Source organism: Rhea americana, unplaced genomic scaffold (assembly GCF_003343005.1).
Source record: "Rhea americana isolate MKP2758 unplaced genomic scaffold, rheAme1 scaffold_125, whole genome shotgun sequence".
Classification (NCBI taxonomy): domain Eukaryota; kingdom Metazoa; phylum Chordata; class Aves; order Rheiformes; family Rheidae; genus Rhea; species Rhea americana.
Genome location: NW_028185317.1, coordinates 301,061 through 319,073, shown reverse-complemented (window position 1 = coordinate 319,073; position 18,013 = coordinate 301,061). Strand labels below are relative to the sequence as shown.

The following is an 18,013-nucleotide window of genomic DNA, read 5'->3' as shown; positions in this document are numbered from 1 at the left end:
CTGGGAATGCCCCTAGACTGGCTCGAGGGATGAGGATAAACATTTACTTGGGCTGCTATACACCTATTTTCTCCTCAAGTCCATAAGTTTTTTTTTTTTTTTTCGGTTCCCTTTTTAAATTGCCCRTTGAAGGGAAAACATATCTTCTCCTCATAAGGAATTAAAAGACAACTACGTGAGGTATCCACAGACGGTCGTGAAGTCCATGGTTTTGCCTGGGACATCTTAGCTAGCAGAGAAGTGCACGCTTCCTTACTTGAACTGACCTCAGTGACGGATGCCTTTGGACCTTCATACTTGACTTCTGCATTTATTACACCAGAAGGCGCRTGATAAACTCCTCCTTGTACCTTCCGCGTCCACGCGCACTCCAGCAGCTGGCCGGTTCGGCACAGGTACGTACGTGTGTACGCACATACATACACGGGCTGCAAGGCTGACATCAAAGCGAAGAGGAGTCAAGTCGGGTGCAGGGGAAGTAGAAGCTGCTGTAYTAAGCCAAGATCTGTGGGGGTGGAAGCGAGGCCCCGGGCAAAGGTACAGGCCTACAACGGGGTAGCAGGTCATTACAGGAGATGTGCCCCCATTTCAGCTGTTTTCCTGCTCTCTTCCTTGCTTTATAGAAAAAGAATAAACACAAATAAGTAGGTCAGACTGAAGCCTAACACTCAAGAGCCCCTCTGCAGTTTGAAGGGAGTGCTGAAGACTCAGCGCCGACAAATCCAGATGCTGGCACAGCACTCGGGGTTCGCCCCACAGACAGGCGCTGCGAGGACACAGACGCCAGCGTCTTCAGCAAAAGGTGTTCCCCAGGAGAGGAGCTCGAGACCACACCGAAAAGAGTATCCTGTGAATATGGCCATGCTCGTGACAGCAGATGTCTGTCTCGCGATGCAAGAAATTCCTTATCATATTTCGTAACTAAGAGCTGCTGTAGGGTCAGAAATTAATTGCAATGGAGAGAATCAGGTGAGGGAGGAAAAAGGCAAATGTGAGGTCTCTCTCCTGCCTATATTTTGGCAGTGAGGCCTTAAATTCTACCACTAAATAGGAAACCTATACTCTGTAAGCGAATTAGAGACAGAAAACATACCTGTTCTGCTCACAGGGGGCTTTTAAACCTGCCCTGGTTGTGCTTCTGCTGTTACTTCTGGAGGTGTTGGACCTGCATGACCCCCTCTGATGCAAGGAAGCTGGAGAGGCCAAAACTGTGGCTGAGGAGCAGCTGTAGTCTTGTTTACTCAAGTACCATTTGGGTCTTCTACAGGGAGATTAAAAAGAGGAAGGAGCTCTTCTGCTGAGCCATGGAGAGCACGAGGAGCACGTGCCGAGCTTCTCCGGCAGGCGCTGTCAGGTTGGGAGGCRACACATCCTGCCCCTTGCTTCGGAGGGCAGCTCGCGGACAGGTCTCTTCTCGCAGGTGAGACCCCACGCCACACATCTCCCACARAAGGGCAGACTGCATCCTGTAAAAGCTTCGCTGGTTTCTTACAGTCCAGGGAGCAAGAAACATCTTGTGGAGTCACGGTAACTGCAGACTGTTATTGGAGACCTTTGTTCCCAGAAGCCAGGATCTGTCACTCTTCCTGSACAAAATATTTCGGGATATCTTGCTCTGGGCCTGCCACACAGCTCTAGAGCTTCCTTGGGACCATCAGTTCACAGTGAGATTAGTTGGGTTGATTTTGCCTGTTGCTGGTGCTTCCCATATTGACATTTCTCTGCCAGTAACTTCATTCTTTTCAGAAACGTCCACATTCAGGTTTTTCAGCTCATATGTACAGTCTCGCTCTGTTTTGCAATGTGACCTTTCGATTTTTAATCAATCCAGCAGTYTGTTCTGGAGCACTACAAAGGCCTTAATCAAAGTCCAACGAATTCAGTGAAATTTAATTCCTAACTCTCATAAATGATCTTTCTCCTTTGCTTAGTTCAGCACCAATAGGAAGACATGGTCTGAACATCAACATCTACAGCAGAACTTCTTAATTCTCTGTAACCTCACCATGAGGCTGTAATCACTGGGTGTATTTAGGGAGCTCTATGATGTTTGTGCAAATCAATGATCAAAAAAGCCTCTGCAGGTTTCAGTTTGTACCTACACACTAAGTTTGGACTTCCCTTGAATCCTGAATATCACTTTTTCAACGTTTGTTGAAAGTTCCACCTAGTCTTTGATATGGGAGGGGTTTTGGTGCACTTGTTCATTAGCTTGTAACTTTGTTCACTAGCTTTTTCACTAAAAAAATTTTTTTCTGAGCAAGCTTTATCAGTGTTTTAAGAATGGTATTTGAAGGCAGCAGTCCTGTGGTTAGATGACTTAAAGTTTGATTTCTGCTCATCCAAAAAAACAGGTTCTAGAATCAAACTGGCTGACATTTCAAAAAGAGATCACTGATTTCAGTTTCCAACCTGCAATGCTTTTAAAATAAAGGTTTCAAAAAGCAGATGCCTATCACTTCCTGGAAACCTATCCCCTTCAGGTATCTTAGATGTTCTACGGGCCAAAGTCACTGTAAAAGAAAATAAATAAAAATCTAATGCCATAATATCTAGTTAAGCTTTTAGTACTGGCATAGTTTGACCAGACCCAAATAATAACTTCTGCAGATATAAATCRGAGAAGAATTAAAATTACTTTTACTCATGATTTGAAAAAGCTGAAAGCATAACCATTTTCTTGCAAACAATTTTAAAGCAGCATAGTTCACAAACAGGTTCTTTATCTTCTCTCTTGACGTGCAGCTTTCTTTGTCAGAATGACATATTCCTAGGAGGTCAGCAATTTAAAACCTCTTGTGTTACCATAAAGTAACATTTTTAATATAAATGAATACTCCTTTTGTATTCTGGAAAGTCTGTTGTCCAGACACTTGAAAACGATTCTCAGTTAATTGTATCCTTATAGTTAGAGYGTGACTTACATATGCTATAAGGTAGCAAATTTCAAGCAGAAAACCAAGTAAACAAAATATCCTTAAAGCCCTAATTTAAATGCAAAGTACACAGACTTTTTGCAGTACCATCTCCATCAATACTACCTTATTTACAGCGCAGCGGCAGCTTGCACTGYCCCTTCCACTGGTCTGCTGTGAAGCGGACAGAAGGACCCAAGCTGGTTTTCCTCATATACTTGCAATTCAAATTTTTTTTAATAGACTGRTTTCCTAGCAGCTTCAGGAATGGACTGTAGACTTCTCATTTGCTACCTTTTAAAACAATTTTTATATGAATGTGTTTGAAAACTAAACTTTTGATAGATGATCTAAATTAACTGTAGCTTCTTGTCTGGATTTCTCTATGTGGAACAAGGGGAACTCCCTCTGCTTACATTCAAATGGACATACTTTGTGGATTTAAACAGGTTTTTCAATTTTGTACCGCAGCAGCTTTCTTGAAAAGCTATGGTTATTTAATCTTTCCCTTCCAAGGAGACCACAATTTGAACTTATCTTGGCATAGGGTCCGAAGGGCCATGCATGAAATTTTCTGCACAAGGCAGAGGCCAGCATGGCTCCTGAGAGCGTGCGCAGCTCAGAAACGTTCCTGCCTGACGAAGATTTCTAGGGGCTCTTCTGMTTTCTGACCCTCTAGGGTATGACCAAAACCCTCTTGCTGAAGAAGCACGGCAGCACCGTGCTACGCATTAMTCATCCTCGTTATTCAGAGGAGGTTCAAGGCAGAGGCAACGGTGGTAATGACCCAGCACCCGCGCAGAGCCTGCCGAGCTCAGGGGCAGCCTGACGCTGCCTGGCACCAGGTGCAAACGCTCCCTCCCCTGCTGCTGGCGGCCACCTTGAAGCAAAACCGTTCGCTTATGCTTAGTTTGGCCAGTGCCCGTGCTGGACGAGCTCTGTCCGTGGGGAACAAAAGGGGACAAAACCTCCACAGCAGGGAGCACCGTGCAGCACGGCAGCTCCCCAGCCCGTCCGCTTCCTGAGAGGTGCTCGCCGATGCCGGCACCGGCAGCGCTCCTCCGGCCRGCACGGCGGGACGTCCCCGTGCCCGCGAGCCCGGCAGCTCCCGCGCCGAGCCAGCCCTGGCACCGCGCTGCTCCCCTGTACTTCCTCGGCAGTCCTGCGCCATAAAATAGCCTCCCTTCCCTTGACGGGTTGGGGGAAAATCGTGCAGCACTGACAAAAACAATTTCAAATAGCGAGATTCAGTTATTTGAGCTCGTTCCCATTCTTCTCCCTCTGCTTGGTTTCCACCCCAGTCATCCTCCTGRCTCTGCCGCCTGTCCGGCGGCCTAGCTAACCACGGACCCCAGGGCTGAAAACACTGCTAGGTTATTAATCAAAATATAGCTCAAATAAATTGTGGGCAGCAATCAAACTATGGCTATCAGGTAGTATTTTGAAAGTTTAAACTAAGAGGTTTAAACATTAGCCTACTACAGCGCCACGCCAGCGCCCGTACGGCAGCAGGGTCCTTCCCTGGAGCCGGCCGGCCGGAGCGGGGTCTCTGCCAGCTCGGCCAGTCCCCGGACCCAGGTCCCCAGGAGGCACCAGTGCTAAAAGGGAAGGCAGCAGAAAGGAAGAGTGGACGTGGAGCCCCCTCTTAGTGGCACACCTTGGTTTCTGCTAAGGGGGCTGCACATGCACAGCCTGAAGCGCRACAGCAGCAACAGTGCTGCAACTGTTTATTCCCTCCTCAGAAAACATCACGACAGTCACTAAGCTGTGGATTTGTTATGATTACTACTAAACTCCAGTGTCAGCACATGTCACAGAAATACTAGGAGAAAGCTGCGGAAAACCTTAGCGTTTTGCTCCGAGCACGGCGAAGTCGATGGCTGCTTCGTGCTCCCGGCAGCAGCGAGCTCTGTGGGCTCAGTCCACGTCCGTACGCAGGGAGGTCCCGGCTCACGCTCATCATAGGTTTTTATTTCTGGTAGACACAGCTGGGGTGGATGAGGATGGACTCACACTGCTCCCACATAGACCTCTGACAGACCGCCCAAGAAAACCTGGCCTGCATAAGCGTTCCTSGTACTCTGGCTGCTGAGGGGACTGCGGCTGTGCTTTAGCTTTCCAGGCAGTGGGTGAATATTCAAACATAAAAAGAATAGAATTAATTTTGCCTGGATGACATAATTTCCATAGCAATCACCCAGCTGGGCAGGGTGCAGCATTTGGGCCCCAGGCGGCTGCGTGGAAGCACCACTACGCTGCAGGGGCCGTTTCTGCAGCGTGTCTCCAGCGCAGCACCGTGAGCGATTTGGAGGCTGTAGATCAGTTCTAGTACAGAGGAGCAAAAGTCTCTGATGATGGGGTTGTCATGAGGAAAAATGTTTTCCAGAAACTTTCACCTTCCCATTAGCACTATTTCAGTTTTATAACCTCAGCCCTCAGCTTCTTAGTTAGGTTTGGTGGTGTCTCCAAGTACTTTTCTGAAGAAATCTTGATGTCTCACATCATAGGCAAGCCAGGAGAGAAAGTATGATTTGTCCTCACTTTCACAAGCTAAGTGAACCTTTTCTTACTCAAGAATACAAGAAATAGAATGGACTATTCTTCATTTAACTATATTTAAACTAATAATCCTGGAACACTTACATTTCTGAATAGATTGCTAAGTTTCTGGGAAGGTAAAAGATCTGACTACAGTTTTTCACCAGATTTTGGCATGTAGTAGAAAACTTTTTCTTTTTCCTCAGTTTCCTCCTTTGGTCATATCACTTGCACACAGAGAGTAAAAGATCCCTGTTTTCCCTGATACTTCATCAAGAATAGGAGCCCAGTGAGGCAAGTAGCTTCGTCTCATCCCCAGGCCGCAGTCTCGGGGATGCTGGAAGTTGAACTAAGTCCCACTACACCTAGTGTGATCTTGATTCTTACAATTTCATTGAGTCAGTTGGCAGATTATGAAATGCAGTGGGCACTGTAACCTCTTTGCTCAGAACTAAAACAGATGTGTTTCATTAAATACAGTCTATCATCAGGATGTTCTCACTCATACCCCCGATAACAATTCCCAGTTGGAAACTTTCCAATCCTAATATACTCTTGTATTGCAACTTTGAATACATTATAAATATATTCCATCAGCCTGTAATGCAAGATCAGCTTGACTGCCAAGAAAAAAGCCCTTGGGGATTTTGTATCTCTCTTTTGCTGTTTAAAGATTAATGGGTTTGTGAAATACAAAAATAGTAAGGAAGGATTTCTTGAAAATATCAAGAATGAGTAGAAGAAGTTGGAAGAGAAATGGAATATAATCTTTTCCTTTTCTTCCATATAATTCAAGACAAAGTTTGGGCTAGAAGAAGCTAGCATGTCAGTGACCAAAGAGGGAGAAAGAAGCAGACAGAGTCAAAGGATGAATTCTACTTTTCTTAAAAATGCATTCCCACTAAACCGCCGTAAGAGAAATGCAACACGCTCTGCATCTTCATGTGGAAGCAGGTTGCCTCACCCATGAGCTCTGCAGCTATGATTTGATCACAGAAACCAGGGCCTGGGGAGCTCTCTGATCTAAGGTACAGGACTAATAATCAGGTTTCTTTTTCTAGAGATGAATGCAGATTTCCAAAACCAAAAAGGTTTGTGTAGAGTCCTGTAGCTCCAGACTGGGAAGACCTTGCACACTGAGCATTTCAATATCTCAAAGAAGACCTCTGCTGCACCTTGCAGCCGTAAAGTGGCTATGGAACAGAAAACAGTCTCTTCTATACCCAGGATGCCCAAGAGTAAAGTTCTGGGCCTTAACAAAGCCAGGGGTCTACAAACATCCTGAACTGGCTGTAGGACTGAAAATCACAATGAGAGGCCAGAGCCTCTGAACTGAAGGCTTGGTTAATGATGATGCCTTCATAACCAGTAGTGTTAATTCCTCTAAGTGAATCCGGAAGGCCCTTAGCTTCTTCATGGGCTATGTTAACTACTAGCAGAGACTGAATGTGTGAGAAGATTGATATTTTATTCTCAGAATGRAAAGGTGGCATCTCTTAACATTGCTGCAAGAGCAGGACTGCTAGTGAAGCTGGAGTCTGACGTACCTACGTGTTGGACGCAGGCTGCCTTGTTTGTTAAAGAGACCGCTGTGCCGGCGGGGGCTGATGGAGAGTATACACAAGACCTCAAGCTCTCTGTCAACGGGATCTAGACTGAGGAGCTGAGTGGATTAGATCCTGAAAATCCAGATGTCATCCAGCAGAGGATACCCGGGATCTCTTCGAAGGACAGAAAGTCTGCTTGCTGCCAGTATTGGGACTACAAGAAAGGACCCAGAAAGTATTTCCAGGGCAATGACAACACACCAGTTGTGAGGTGGAGGCAGATGAACTCTCCTTCCTTGCTCTGGTTCCCAGCAGCTGGAGTTCACATTGCCAGAGGCCACAAGCAGCCACTTTGGAAGGCTCTGAAGTCACCTATGCCTACCAAGAGATTTCGGGAGGACAGGCTGGTGAGCTGAGAGCCACCTGGGCTGACAGCTGCCGATTCTCATGGGGAACGTAAGGATAAAGGGAACTAGAAGCAGCAGCAGCTGATTCTGTCTCAAGAAGCAGCTCCCAAGCAGAGAGCTCCCAGAGCAGAGAGAAGCCTCTGAAAACACTGCATCTCAGGAGCAGCGGCATGAGGAGAGCACGGCAAGGCAACTGTGGCTTCCAAGGGAGTATCCCAGGCTACAGAGAGCTTGAAGCTTGTAAATGGTACCCAAGGCTGTGGCTACGCATAAAGGTGAATAATCAGAACTGAGAGCCAAAGATGTTGTGCTGCAATAAGGAGATGGGCTGTAAATCCACTAGGAGATGAAGGAAGGATGGCTGATTAACATTGAGAGCTCTTGTATTTTATTTCTTTACTGAGTCAGCTGTGCTTACAGAAGGGAATTAGACTCTAAGACTAATGCTAAAGTCTCCCCAAGGTGAGGTGAGATTATCTTTGGGTTTCAGTGTCTTAAAACAGACTGACAAGACCAGTTCTCAACAGGCGCTCTAAAATGTGAATTTTCCTTTGGAATAAACCTGATCCGAGATTCTCTATAGCTCTCTGAAGGTCACAAGCAGGGCAAAGGCACTCTGAGAGGCATGGGTGGCCCCAGTGAAGTCCTGACTTCCAAGAAACCAAATAATTTCTTTAGAAATGGAAATGGTGGCATCTTTCTTTAGAAATTATTTTGTTTTTTTTTTTTCTCTTTTTCTGTTTTTCCTTTCCAGAAGATGAAAGAGTGGCTAATCATACCTCTTCTGGGGATAGAAACTCTCGGAGATACTAAATAAAGACATGTAATATACACTTTTCTCACAGGCGTGACTGGCCCGGGACAACTTCAACTGTAAAACCTCGGGAGAGGCAATCTTAGAGGAGAAAAGGGGAAGTGGTTCTTGATGAGAAAATAAAAGAGCTAATATAAGAATTTCAAAATTAGAGTATAGGAAGACAAAAATCCACAAAGGTCAGAAGAGTTTCCCAGAGGATCTTCAGCATACGTCTTGTAGGAAAAGTTATGCAAAAAAACCAAAACCAAAAACAAACAAACAAACAAAAAACACAACTCTCATCCTTCTCTCTTCTCAAAAGGACAAAAAATGTAGGAAATGATAACAAAATAGATATAAAAGGGGAGGGGGAAATCTACTGGGAATTCTACAAAGAAAGAGGAACCTGAAAGGGGAAAGACAAAACCATGAGGCCAACAGCCAAGAACAGCAGAAGCAAAAGAAAACGTGCTTCGAGGGTCTGAAAGGGAGCGAGGAGGGATGTGCGGGAGCGAGGGCGGGCAGGGTGGCACCGGGCAGGCGCGCGTCGGAGACCTTCGCAAGGAAGGARAAGCTTCCGCGGCACGGGCGCTCCCCGGGACAAGCCCGTACGCGGACGAGCAGCTGGCGGAGGGGGAGCGGGCGGCGCCCTGGGCGAGCACCAGCTTTCTAAGCTAACAACCACTCAAGTAACGATAATTACAGTAGTAATATTTCGGTATTGCAAATTGCATAGTGCGTGCCATGATGCACAAAAATACATTTACAAAGTGCTTAATTTGCATACTACACGAAACCTTCATAATTCTCTAGTGTGGATTTCAGCAAAGTACACGCTAATGTAGCAGCTAAAATGCACCTACTGCAAATGTGTAAATTTAGTAAGGTTACACATACAGTCTTTATCTCATTTCCCCACAAATGAGTAGCACTGAAAGAGATGAAGAGATTGCGGATGGAAGGGAATACAGTAAACAGGGGTAAAAAAGAGGGAAAAGAAGAAGACAAGTTTATAGAAGGACTAGTAAATCAACTGAAATATGAAAAGTAGGTTAAGAAATGAGGATGGAATTAGCTCCTTTAAAAAAAAAATGCCCATTTGGGAAAGGCAATGTTAGATGTCTCAGGTCAAACAACAGCCAAAAGGGAGTGTTCTTGCCATTTCTAGCACAGGCAAGAACCCCCCCCCCCCCCAGCCTCTCATGCTGTGGAGGTAGAAAGAGCAGGTGACCTAGAGGTATTTTGCCAGTTTTTGCTGCTCTGACTAGATGCAAAGCAGCAGGGCATGTGTATCACACGCCTCTGGAAGCATTTCAAGAAAGCGCTTTTACCGCAGTTACGGTACACAGATGTAACTATTTAACAACAAACAGAATCACAGGCCTTTGTCACGACATACTTAAAGTAACTGTGTAAGAACTAATTGACCTCAGATTTTCAGGATGGAAACTTTTGCTGAGTTGCCCAGATAACCTAATTGAGTTTTGCAGCAACTCAAACCCAAGCCTTAGCTATTTGCAGCTCAGTTTCCCAAAAATCAGATTCACTTCATGAAACAGGACACTTCTGATTCATCTGGAAGATTCACCATTTCCTCCAGAAGGAAAGATTAATACTGTCATATAACTCTTCATGCAAGTTACACGGTGATGTTAATCTTTCGTTTAGACAAGAATTCTGCAGATTTAATTGAAATAGTGCTAGAAGTACTGCAGAGAGAAGAACAGAGAGAAATCAGGGCCCTGAATCTCTAATTAAAAACAGCCATTTACAGGCAGAGAGGAAAAAGTAGCATGACTATGTGATACCACAAGCCAGGAGTCATCAGCACGGAAATAACCCAAAAGCACAAGCTTCTGCATAGACTTTGTCCACCTCAATCACCCATCCCACGAGCCAGGCACCAACTCGAGACAACTCTGTTGCAGTCCCGGCCACAGACACACCCCACAGACAGGCACCTTGTGAAAATGCTCCCCCAAGGAATGCTGTGATTTTGAGATACAGATTACAACACTCCCTTTGAAATCTATCCCCTGAGGGATGTCAGCAGGAGGGCTCTTAGGAATGCGACAGGAAAGAGAGAGAATTTGTTAATTGTCTTCCTCACCTGGCAAGGCCTTTGCCCATTTTACCACGTAGACCAGCTGCCTCTCCCCAAGCTCATTCAGACTGGTCAGCAGGTTGGAGAAGGAGTCAGGCTGGCTGTTGTCATGGCCAGCGCACACCACGCCAGGCTCGATGGCTTCCAGGACGTTGAGGAAGATGGGCTGGCACTCGTACCCATCGATGCGTGTCATCACCATCTTGGGGGCTTGCTCCTCTGCAGGGCTGGATGAGCTGCCTGCCTCAGGATCATCTTGTATCTTCAGGTTGCCCAGTTTCTTAAGCTTGCGGGCTGTGAAAAATGACACATCTTAGCATGACATTTAAAAATTAAGCTTGAGGGTTCTTGGCTTCCAGCTCCAATGAAATGGGAGCTACAGTGAAAGCAAAGCTGATGAAGAGCAGCAGCTACTTACTCAGTAGACACAGATATCATGTAAGGACACAAGGAAGTATATACTATGGAAGGATATTTGGTTGTTCATTATCTTATACGGAAAAAAAACAAGCATCATTTACATCCTCAACAGTGACTGGTTGCAGTTATGAGCTGTTATAAATGGAGAGGAAGGACTAGGAGAAAAAGAGCAGAGATAAAGTGATTTAGATCACCGCTCATGTGCATTTAAAAAGGAAAGCAACACAAGCAGATAAACTCATCGTACAATCACATTCTGTGGAAAACCTCATTGCACTTTAATGTCATAAACTGGAAAGTTCCACTGCCACCAGACTTTAGGCAGACGGCACGGGTACCCTCTGTAAGGCCAGGGCACTGTCCACATGGAAATGCTTTTGACCTCATGAATTCACTGTAAGAGCATGAAATAGGCTGCACCCAAGCCAAAGCTCCCATCTGAGTAGTGGCCTTCTCTCTGCACGGGATTCCTACTGCACCTACCATCGTGTAACTAGGTATGTCCAACTTCACTACTACTCTACAGATATATTACAGAAAATATATTCAAAGATTGGTAGGTGCTTCTATGGCTCTTTTCCTGGTATCTTCCCAATCATCTTCATCTTCCCATGAAAAAAGAGAAGACACAGAAAGTGGCAGTCTTGGTCCCTTGGCCAGCTCCCAAAGGAGCTTTAGGGCAGAGCACTGGAGGGGTTCAGACTGCAGAGAGCAATGAACGTGCCCACGTTGCCAGGAGAAGGGTCTCTCCTAAGGGTGCACCTGTTTCTTAATTACAAATGCTAGTTGGCTAACAAAACATACCAGGAGCTTCAGATGCATGATTACAAAGTTATTTGAGAGTTACTATTTACCTAATTTGATACCTACATGACAGTGCTCAGCACAACACAGGTTGGCAGGCTATAGTAGATAGTAACTGCTTTCGTCCTTAATAGGCTCCAAAAACCCCCAATTAATTAGAGAAAAAAGCTGATTGCTTAATTCAAGCAAAGAATATAACATCAAACCCATTGTCCTTGGGGTTTTGGCTCCTACATTACATGATACTTATCTGAAATTTCCTTTCAGCTGTAATTAGAAAAATAAGCAGTGAAACATAAAAATGTCAAGCTAAAGTGCAGCTTTGTAAATCAATTCAAAACACTGCTCTTTAAGTAATGTACTTTGGATGATCTACTGTAAGTGTAATTAAGGCATGCTGCTCTATAAAAAAAGGAGGAGAAAACAGTAATAAAAAGAGCAACAGGAAAACAAGGCCATATGCAGTGAGACATACTTCAGCAATTATTTGTGTGGGTCACAGGCCAAAGAGAAAACAAGAGCCTCTCCTCTCTCGCTCCTCTAAAAATCTCAGATAGCACATCCATCACTGGGCTTTGGCAAACCATGGTGCTCTCCTTCGTAACCTTGAGATTCCCGTCCGACAGCGAGACCTCCCGGGAAAGGCATGGCACAGCTGTGCCCTGCAAGCTGCATTTCTTTTCATTTTGGACAAGCAACATGAAAAGTCACAAGCGCGATACACTGATTCCTTGCTTCTAGAAAACCTACTGTTAATCAAGGAAGGAGGCATCAGGGCTAACTCCACACGAGGTGAAAGCCATGTTTTGGACTTGGCATTGGACTTTTAGTGACAGGCGTGCTGGTAGGAAATAAGAACTCCCAGGCTTAAAACAAGAACTGTAACCTCTAAGGATAAGTAATCAGTGCCAATGTACAAATCCTATGTACAAATGAGGTCAACCTACACTGTGTAAAACACATACATAGCTTGGTTTAAATGTTATGACGTTTTTAATTGAATTATCTAGTGCTAAAAGAGAATCCATGAAGCAAGAAAAAATCGGCTCTCATGAGATTATAGTCATAAACCAAAGTACAAGGTGTCAGAAAGCTGTGAAGCTAGACAGTAACTATTCTTTTCAAAGGAACTTTATGTTTGTGTTTTACAGGAGCAGTTGTTCCACAGATCATTGAAATACTGATGTTACTAGTTGGAAGAAAGCTTCAGAGGTGAAGATTAGATTATACTCAGTGTAAAAATCTATAGCTTTTAGGAGGATTTCTCTAGGTTGTAAAACTGTTGTACTTAGTCTATCCTGAAATTCAACTGCTGAAATGGCCCACCTGGCCTTACTGGAATTTTACTGCACGCTTATTTTAAATTTAAAAATACTGTGATTTAGATAGCTATTTCAATCTTCTAACAAACACAGCTTCAAAGATAACAATTCTCCCATAGCAAAGACAAGTACTTTCATTGTAAATTTGCATCACCTCTGCAAAAGCCCTTTTGATGGCAGCTACTGCACATCATTTGCAGATGTGCACAGCATTTGACTGGGAACAAAAATACCTGGAACCAAGTCTTACCACGACAGTGTAAGAAGGAGCTGTTTCTTTCTACATATCACTGAAATACTCTGACATCATTCCAGACACCCAGTSGGGACTCAGCTCTCCCAGTTTTACAGATCTGCAATGCTCATTAGTGAAGACTCCCTTAATAACAGTGGACAGAAACAGATACTTGCAATGAATCTCCTCTTAAAAGACACATCCATGACACTTCTATTCCAGGAGGAGCTAAGCTAGGCAGAGGTCTAGACTGTAGATGTCTGAACTAAGGTGGGATGAACCCCAGTGGGTGTGACTGAAAACAACAAAAAATGAATCTGCTTTTGCTGTTAATAGAGAAAAAATCATTCAGGAAGCCTCATGATAATAAATGCCCAGTACTGACAAGTCACACATGCAATGCACCTGAAATTCTATTTTATTTTTGGTTTAGAAGGTATTTTTTGTACTTGGAAAAAGCCCAGATGATGTAATATACTATGACATCATGATAAAACACTCAGAACTGCAAAAGCCACTAGGGAGTACATTATAGAGCAACTGTAGAAGTTACATACATTTTAAGGAGCTTAACCTGGACGACTTTCAGCCAGGATTTTCTGAAGTATTGGTCAAGGAATGCTCTAGGCTACTAATAGTGATTTCTAACAAGTCTAGGAACTCTGAGAAGTTCAGCGCAACTAGAATAAAACTACTTCTGTATTAGAAATTACAAAGAACCCTTGTCAACTGTAGGCATGTCAGTCTGATTTCAGCTTTAGGGAAAATGACTGAAAAGCCAAAATAGGACTTGACTTATATTCTGCTCTTCAAATTATTTATTAACATCAATTGGCTTGCTGAAAACAGAATCTGTCAAGCCACCATTTTTTTTGGCAAGATAATTTTAATTGATAAAAATAATAGTGCTGGTATAGTAGAACTCTTTAAGACACCTGACTCAATTTGGTTTGCATGAAACAAAAAAACCACAATGATATAAAATGAACACGATACTATTGAAATGATTTTATATTGCCTGGCTGATATAATTCAAAAAAGAGCTATAAATGTTGAAACATTATCAAACAGGTTTGGTTCTTATGAGGGCTGTTCTCAGCCCTCTGCTAATGCACATTTATATTCATTCAAAAAGAAAATTAAGTATTTCTACTAATGAAGCCTGTGAGAAAATGCTAAGATGGGAATATAGCAACGAATGAAAAGGGCTCGTCACTGAATGGACTGATCAGAGTCTGCTGCTAAGCTCAGTCTACTCAAACTAATTGCATTTCACTGTAAACAGATACAACCAGTAACTAAAAATGTGAGCCATACTCAAGGAACAATGAACTCCATCCTAGAAAGCCTGAATTCTCAAAAAAAAGTTAATGGGTAAACACAAAAGCCAGAGCTAGCAGTACGATTCAGAGGTTGTAGGACTAATAGGATCCCCAGGCACACAAAGGAGGAAAATATTGAGCTGAGTGTCTTAGCTCTGCTTTTAAGCACTGATGCTGCTGCTGATGGAAAGCTGTGACCAGATGCTCACACTACACGGGAGATGTTGGCAAACTGGAGAAGTCGTACTAATAAAGACTAGAAAATACACTTTGGAGCAAAGAAGTAAAGAACTTAACCYAGGTGGCTACGAAGAAGAAAGCTAAGGGGTTATTTCCTCACAACTGATGAATACTCACTGAGGAAACAGAAATTCCTTAAGGGCAGCTTTTTAAATCTAGGAAGCATAGTTGTAATAATGATCCGGTTGGTGAAAATCAAGATGAAAAATAAGATACAACTACTGCAGCAGTGGAAGTAATTAACCACTGCAACAGCTTGGCAAAAAAATGTGTTAGAGTCTCCATTGTTAGAAACGTTTACATTAATAYCAAATGTTTTTGTAAGACACGAGCTCTATCTCAACCACAGTAACTGGACTTGAGTTAGGAATATATACAGGTATGACTCATGTCTTGGGCTTTCAGGGGATCKAAACAGTTATTGCAATAGTCTTCTAGCCTGACAATCAAAAAAAATGAAATGAATCTTGCATATTTGGGAGTTTTTGCTCACAGGAGAATCTGGACATGAACCACACAGAGTGTTGCAATTAGGCAGAAGGTACAGACGAAGCTGAGGAGCAAAGTCCAACAACACAGACAGTTGGAAATTCAAGCCGTTGGCAGACATACATTTAGTTTGCAGAACTGGAATAGTGTATGGCTCCTTGCAAGCCAAGAATAAAATGCACTGGCAGCAAATCAACAGAAGCTGCCTTAAATTTGGAGCTGTGCAGTTCAGTACTGGTGCGCACTGACTGGGTGATGTGTATGGTCCAGACTGAAACAGGTAACGATGGCTGGATGCTTATGTGCATAATGGACAAAACATCTGTATTTAAATGAATCTGTGGAACTGTGCAGGTATCTAAATTTGTAACATGAAGAGGTACTGCAGGCAGAGAGGAAAAAGCACTAGCAGAACTGAGTAAAGAAAACCAGCATTATCACTTTTTTAAATGTTTTTCTTCACTTTGGCTTTATAGTGTTGATCAGGAGAGAAGATTCTGTTTAATGGATTTCAGCTTTCAGGTCAGAGTGATCTCAATCAATAATGAAGTGCTTCGAAATATTGCCATTCTGTGCCAAAGCAGAGTCTTAAATAAAGCACTCAGTATGTCACCTCCTCCTACCATTAAAAATCCTCAGAGCTGCAGGTTTGCTGGTCACAGTCAGCTCTATTATACCTCCAAGTGACTGGTAATTAACAAGCAGTTAAGATCAACTGTCTGAAGCCTGGAAGCATTTTGAAATGCTGTGCCTTTCTGCTGTGGGAGAAATAGCTGTGGACAAACTCATAGCATGCATGTTTTTAACAATTACTTTAAAACCAACATTAAAAACAAATGCAAAACAGACCAGGCAGAACAGGTCAGGGTGACCCAAAGAGCTTAAGGAAAAAAAAAAAAAAAAAAAAAAAAGGGAGAGGGGGTGGAATCAGTATTAGCATTAATTTTGTCAGAGTGTCCTACAAAAAGGTTGCATTGATGGATGTCTGCTTTTATTTAAGGAAACTTCACCATGAAAAATAAGGGCATGCTTGTTTTGGATAGCATTACAAAGAGCCCTTCTGTTGGCTGAGGACTGGAGAGCTAGGTTTGATTCCTCATCTCTGTCCTTCCCGGCTCAGAGAAGTCCGGGAATCATATAGCCAATGCGAATACAGTGTTCCTATAGTGACCCTGTGAGGCTGACAAAGGAAGTGTTGAGGCATTCCTGGAGGAGTCTCCTTGCTTTCCTGATGAYGATGACTAGGAGGCCCAGGGCTACAGAACATCATCGGGTGCCACACAACAAACAAACAAGCAAACAAGTGTCATTATGAACTCGAGTAAGAATGAACGCATTCAGGCAGGAAGACTCCAACASCCAGGATGTCTCCAGCCAAACAGCCTCCTTTCCTCATGCTCATTCCCAGCTGGGCTGGATGACACGAGACTAGATGACAGGAGTGGTGAACCAGATACTGGAGAGATACTCATTTGACCATACTAGCAAGCAAACTGGCTGCTTTGTCCCATCACTGGACACTTTCCTAGCGCTTAGAAATCCAGATGTGTCTTTGCACAAGCGCAGCACACCATTTGCAAAACATTACAGCAATTTCACCCTGTCAGTTGCCACAAAGCTTACATGTGATGGGATGGAGTTTTGGGGGAAGGAGTGCAAAAGTTTTAACAGCAGCAAGGCCACGTACAGCAAGAACGATGGACTGTACAATGCTACAAGCCATTAGGGGTTGACAAGAATCTCTTCTCTCTGAAAAATGTCAAACGTGGTATTTTAACTTCATCCATGTGCTTTCTCGAATGTGTTTGGTCACATTTACCAGCTTTGCTGATTGAAGTAAGTGCTCACTGGTTTGCTCTGGCTTTCATCTCGTGAATGCTGCAGCTCAGTTTGGTGGGAAGGAGAGTTGGGGTGCACTGAGGGATGAGCCCTTGGGCCCTCCGGGAATCTCCCCAGCTGGCCCCACGCGGCCAGGACCTGCAGGCTGGGCAACCCCTGCCCAAGGGGACAAAAACAACAAGCTCTACCCCAATTGTACAGTACCTTTCAAAGCAGACATGTGCTTTGAATGAAAAACTAAAAGGAGAACAACGCTTCTCGCGTTCGTGCAGGCAGCCTCCGGGTGAGCTCTTCGGGGCGTGCTTCTGCCCCAGGAAGCCTGCGGCATCCTCGCACCGCGCGAGGCAGAACGGGCCATCTTGCCGCCGTCAGGCCCACGCACCGACGCTCCGCTGTTTAATGCAGACCGCTAACACACGAAAACGTCTGTTCTGAGCGTGTTCTGCCGACCTCTCCCCACTTCGGTATGCAGTGCAAGCGAATAGCTAGCCAGACCCTGCTCGTTACCTTGTTCACTAACTAGCTGAGTTGAGGTGCTAGGGTGCACTTACGTTCAGGGATGTTTGGGAATTTGGTTTTTCTACTTCTGATCATGAGGAAAMGAGAGAAGCTGCACATCTCTGCACTTCCCTCCTTCTCTCCACCACYGCCACCACTCTTTCACATTTATTAGCAGCTGCTGTAAAGGCAGATGATGTGAGCAGGCTGGTTCCCGCTCTGCTAAGCGTGCATACTTGTTGGATCCAAGTAGTAAGAATTATTCTGGGGAAAAATAAAATTAAAATYATTGCTCCTCAATGACCAATAAAGCAGAACCTTTTCAGCAGCAAGCTCCTCAAGACTATTTCACAGCACCCTGATGGYTCTGTACGGTATTATGGATCTCAGCAACGGTACAAGCCTTTAAATTAAAACATTTGCATATCTAACTAGCRAAGACTCCTGCACTTCCCTCTGTGCTGTGCCTGATGCTACCAGACGCTTTCGTTTTCCACATAACATAGTTAGCACTTCACTGCCAAAGGCCTTTCCATC

The 18,013-nt window shown here is 44.2% G+C and overlaps 1 protein-coding gene across 1 annotated transcript in view; it reads right to left on the bottom strand.

Annotated features, from left to right (window-relative positions):
- AR (androgen receptor) overlaps positions 1-18,013 on the bottom strand; it is a 39,406-nt gene that overhangs the window by 10,332 nt on the left and 11,061 nt on the right. Inside the window, exon 4 of the mRNA XM_085325996.1 lies at positions 10,314-10,601. Within this exon, the coding sequence (XP_085182122.1) occupies positions 10,314-10,601 (288 nt within the window). The remainder of the gene's footprint in view (positions 1-10,313; positions 10,602-18,013) is intronic.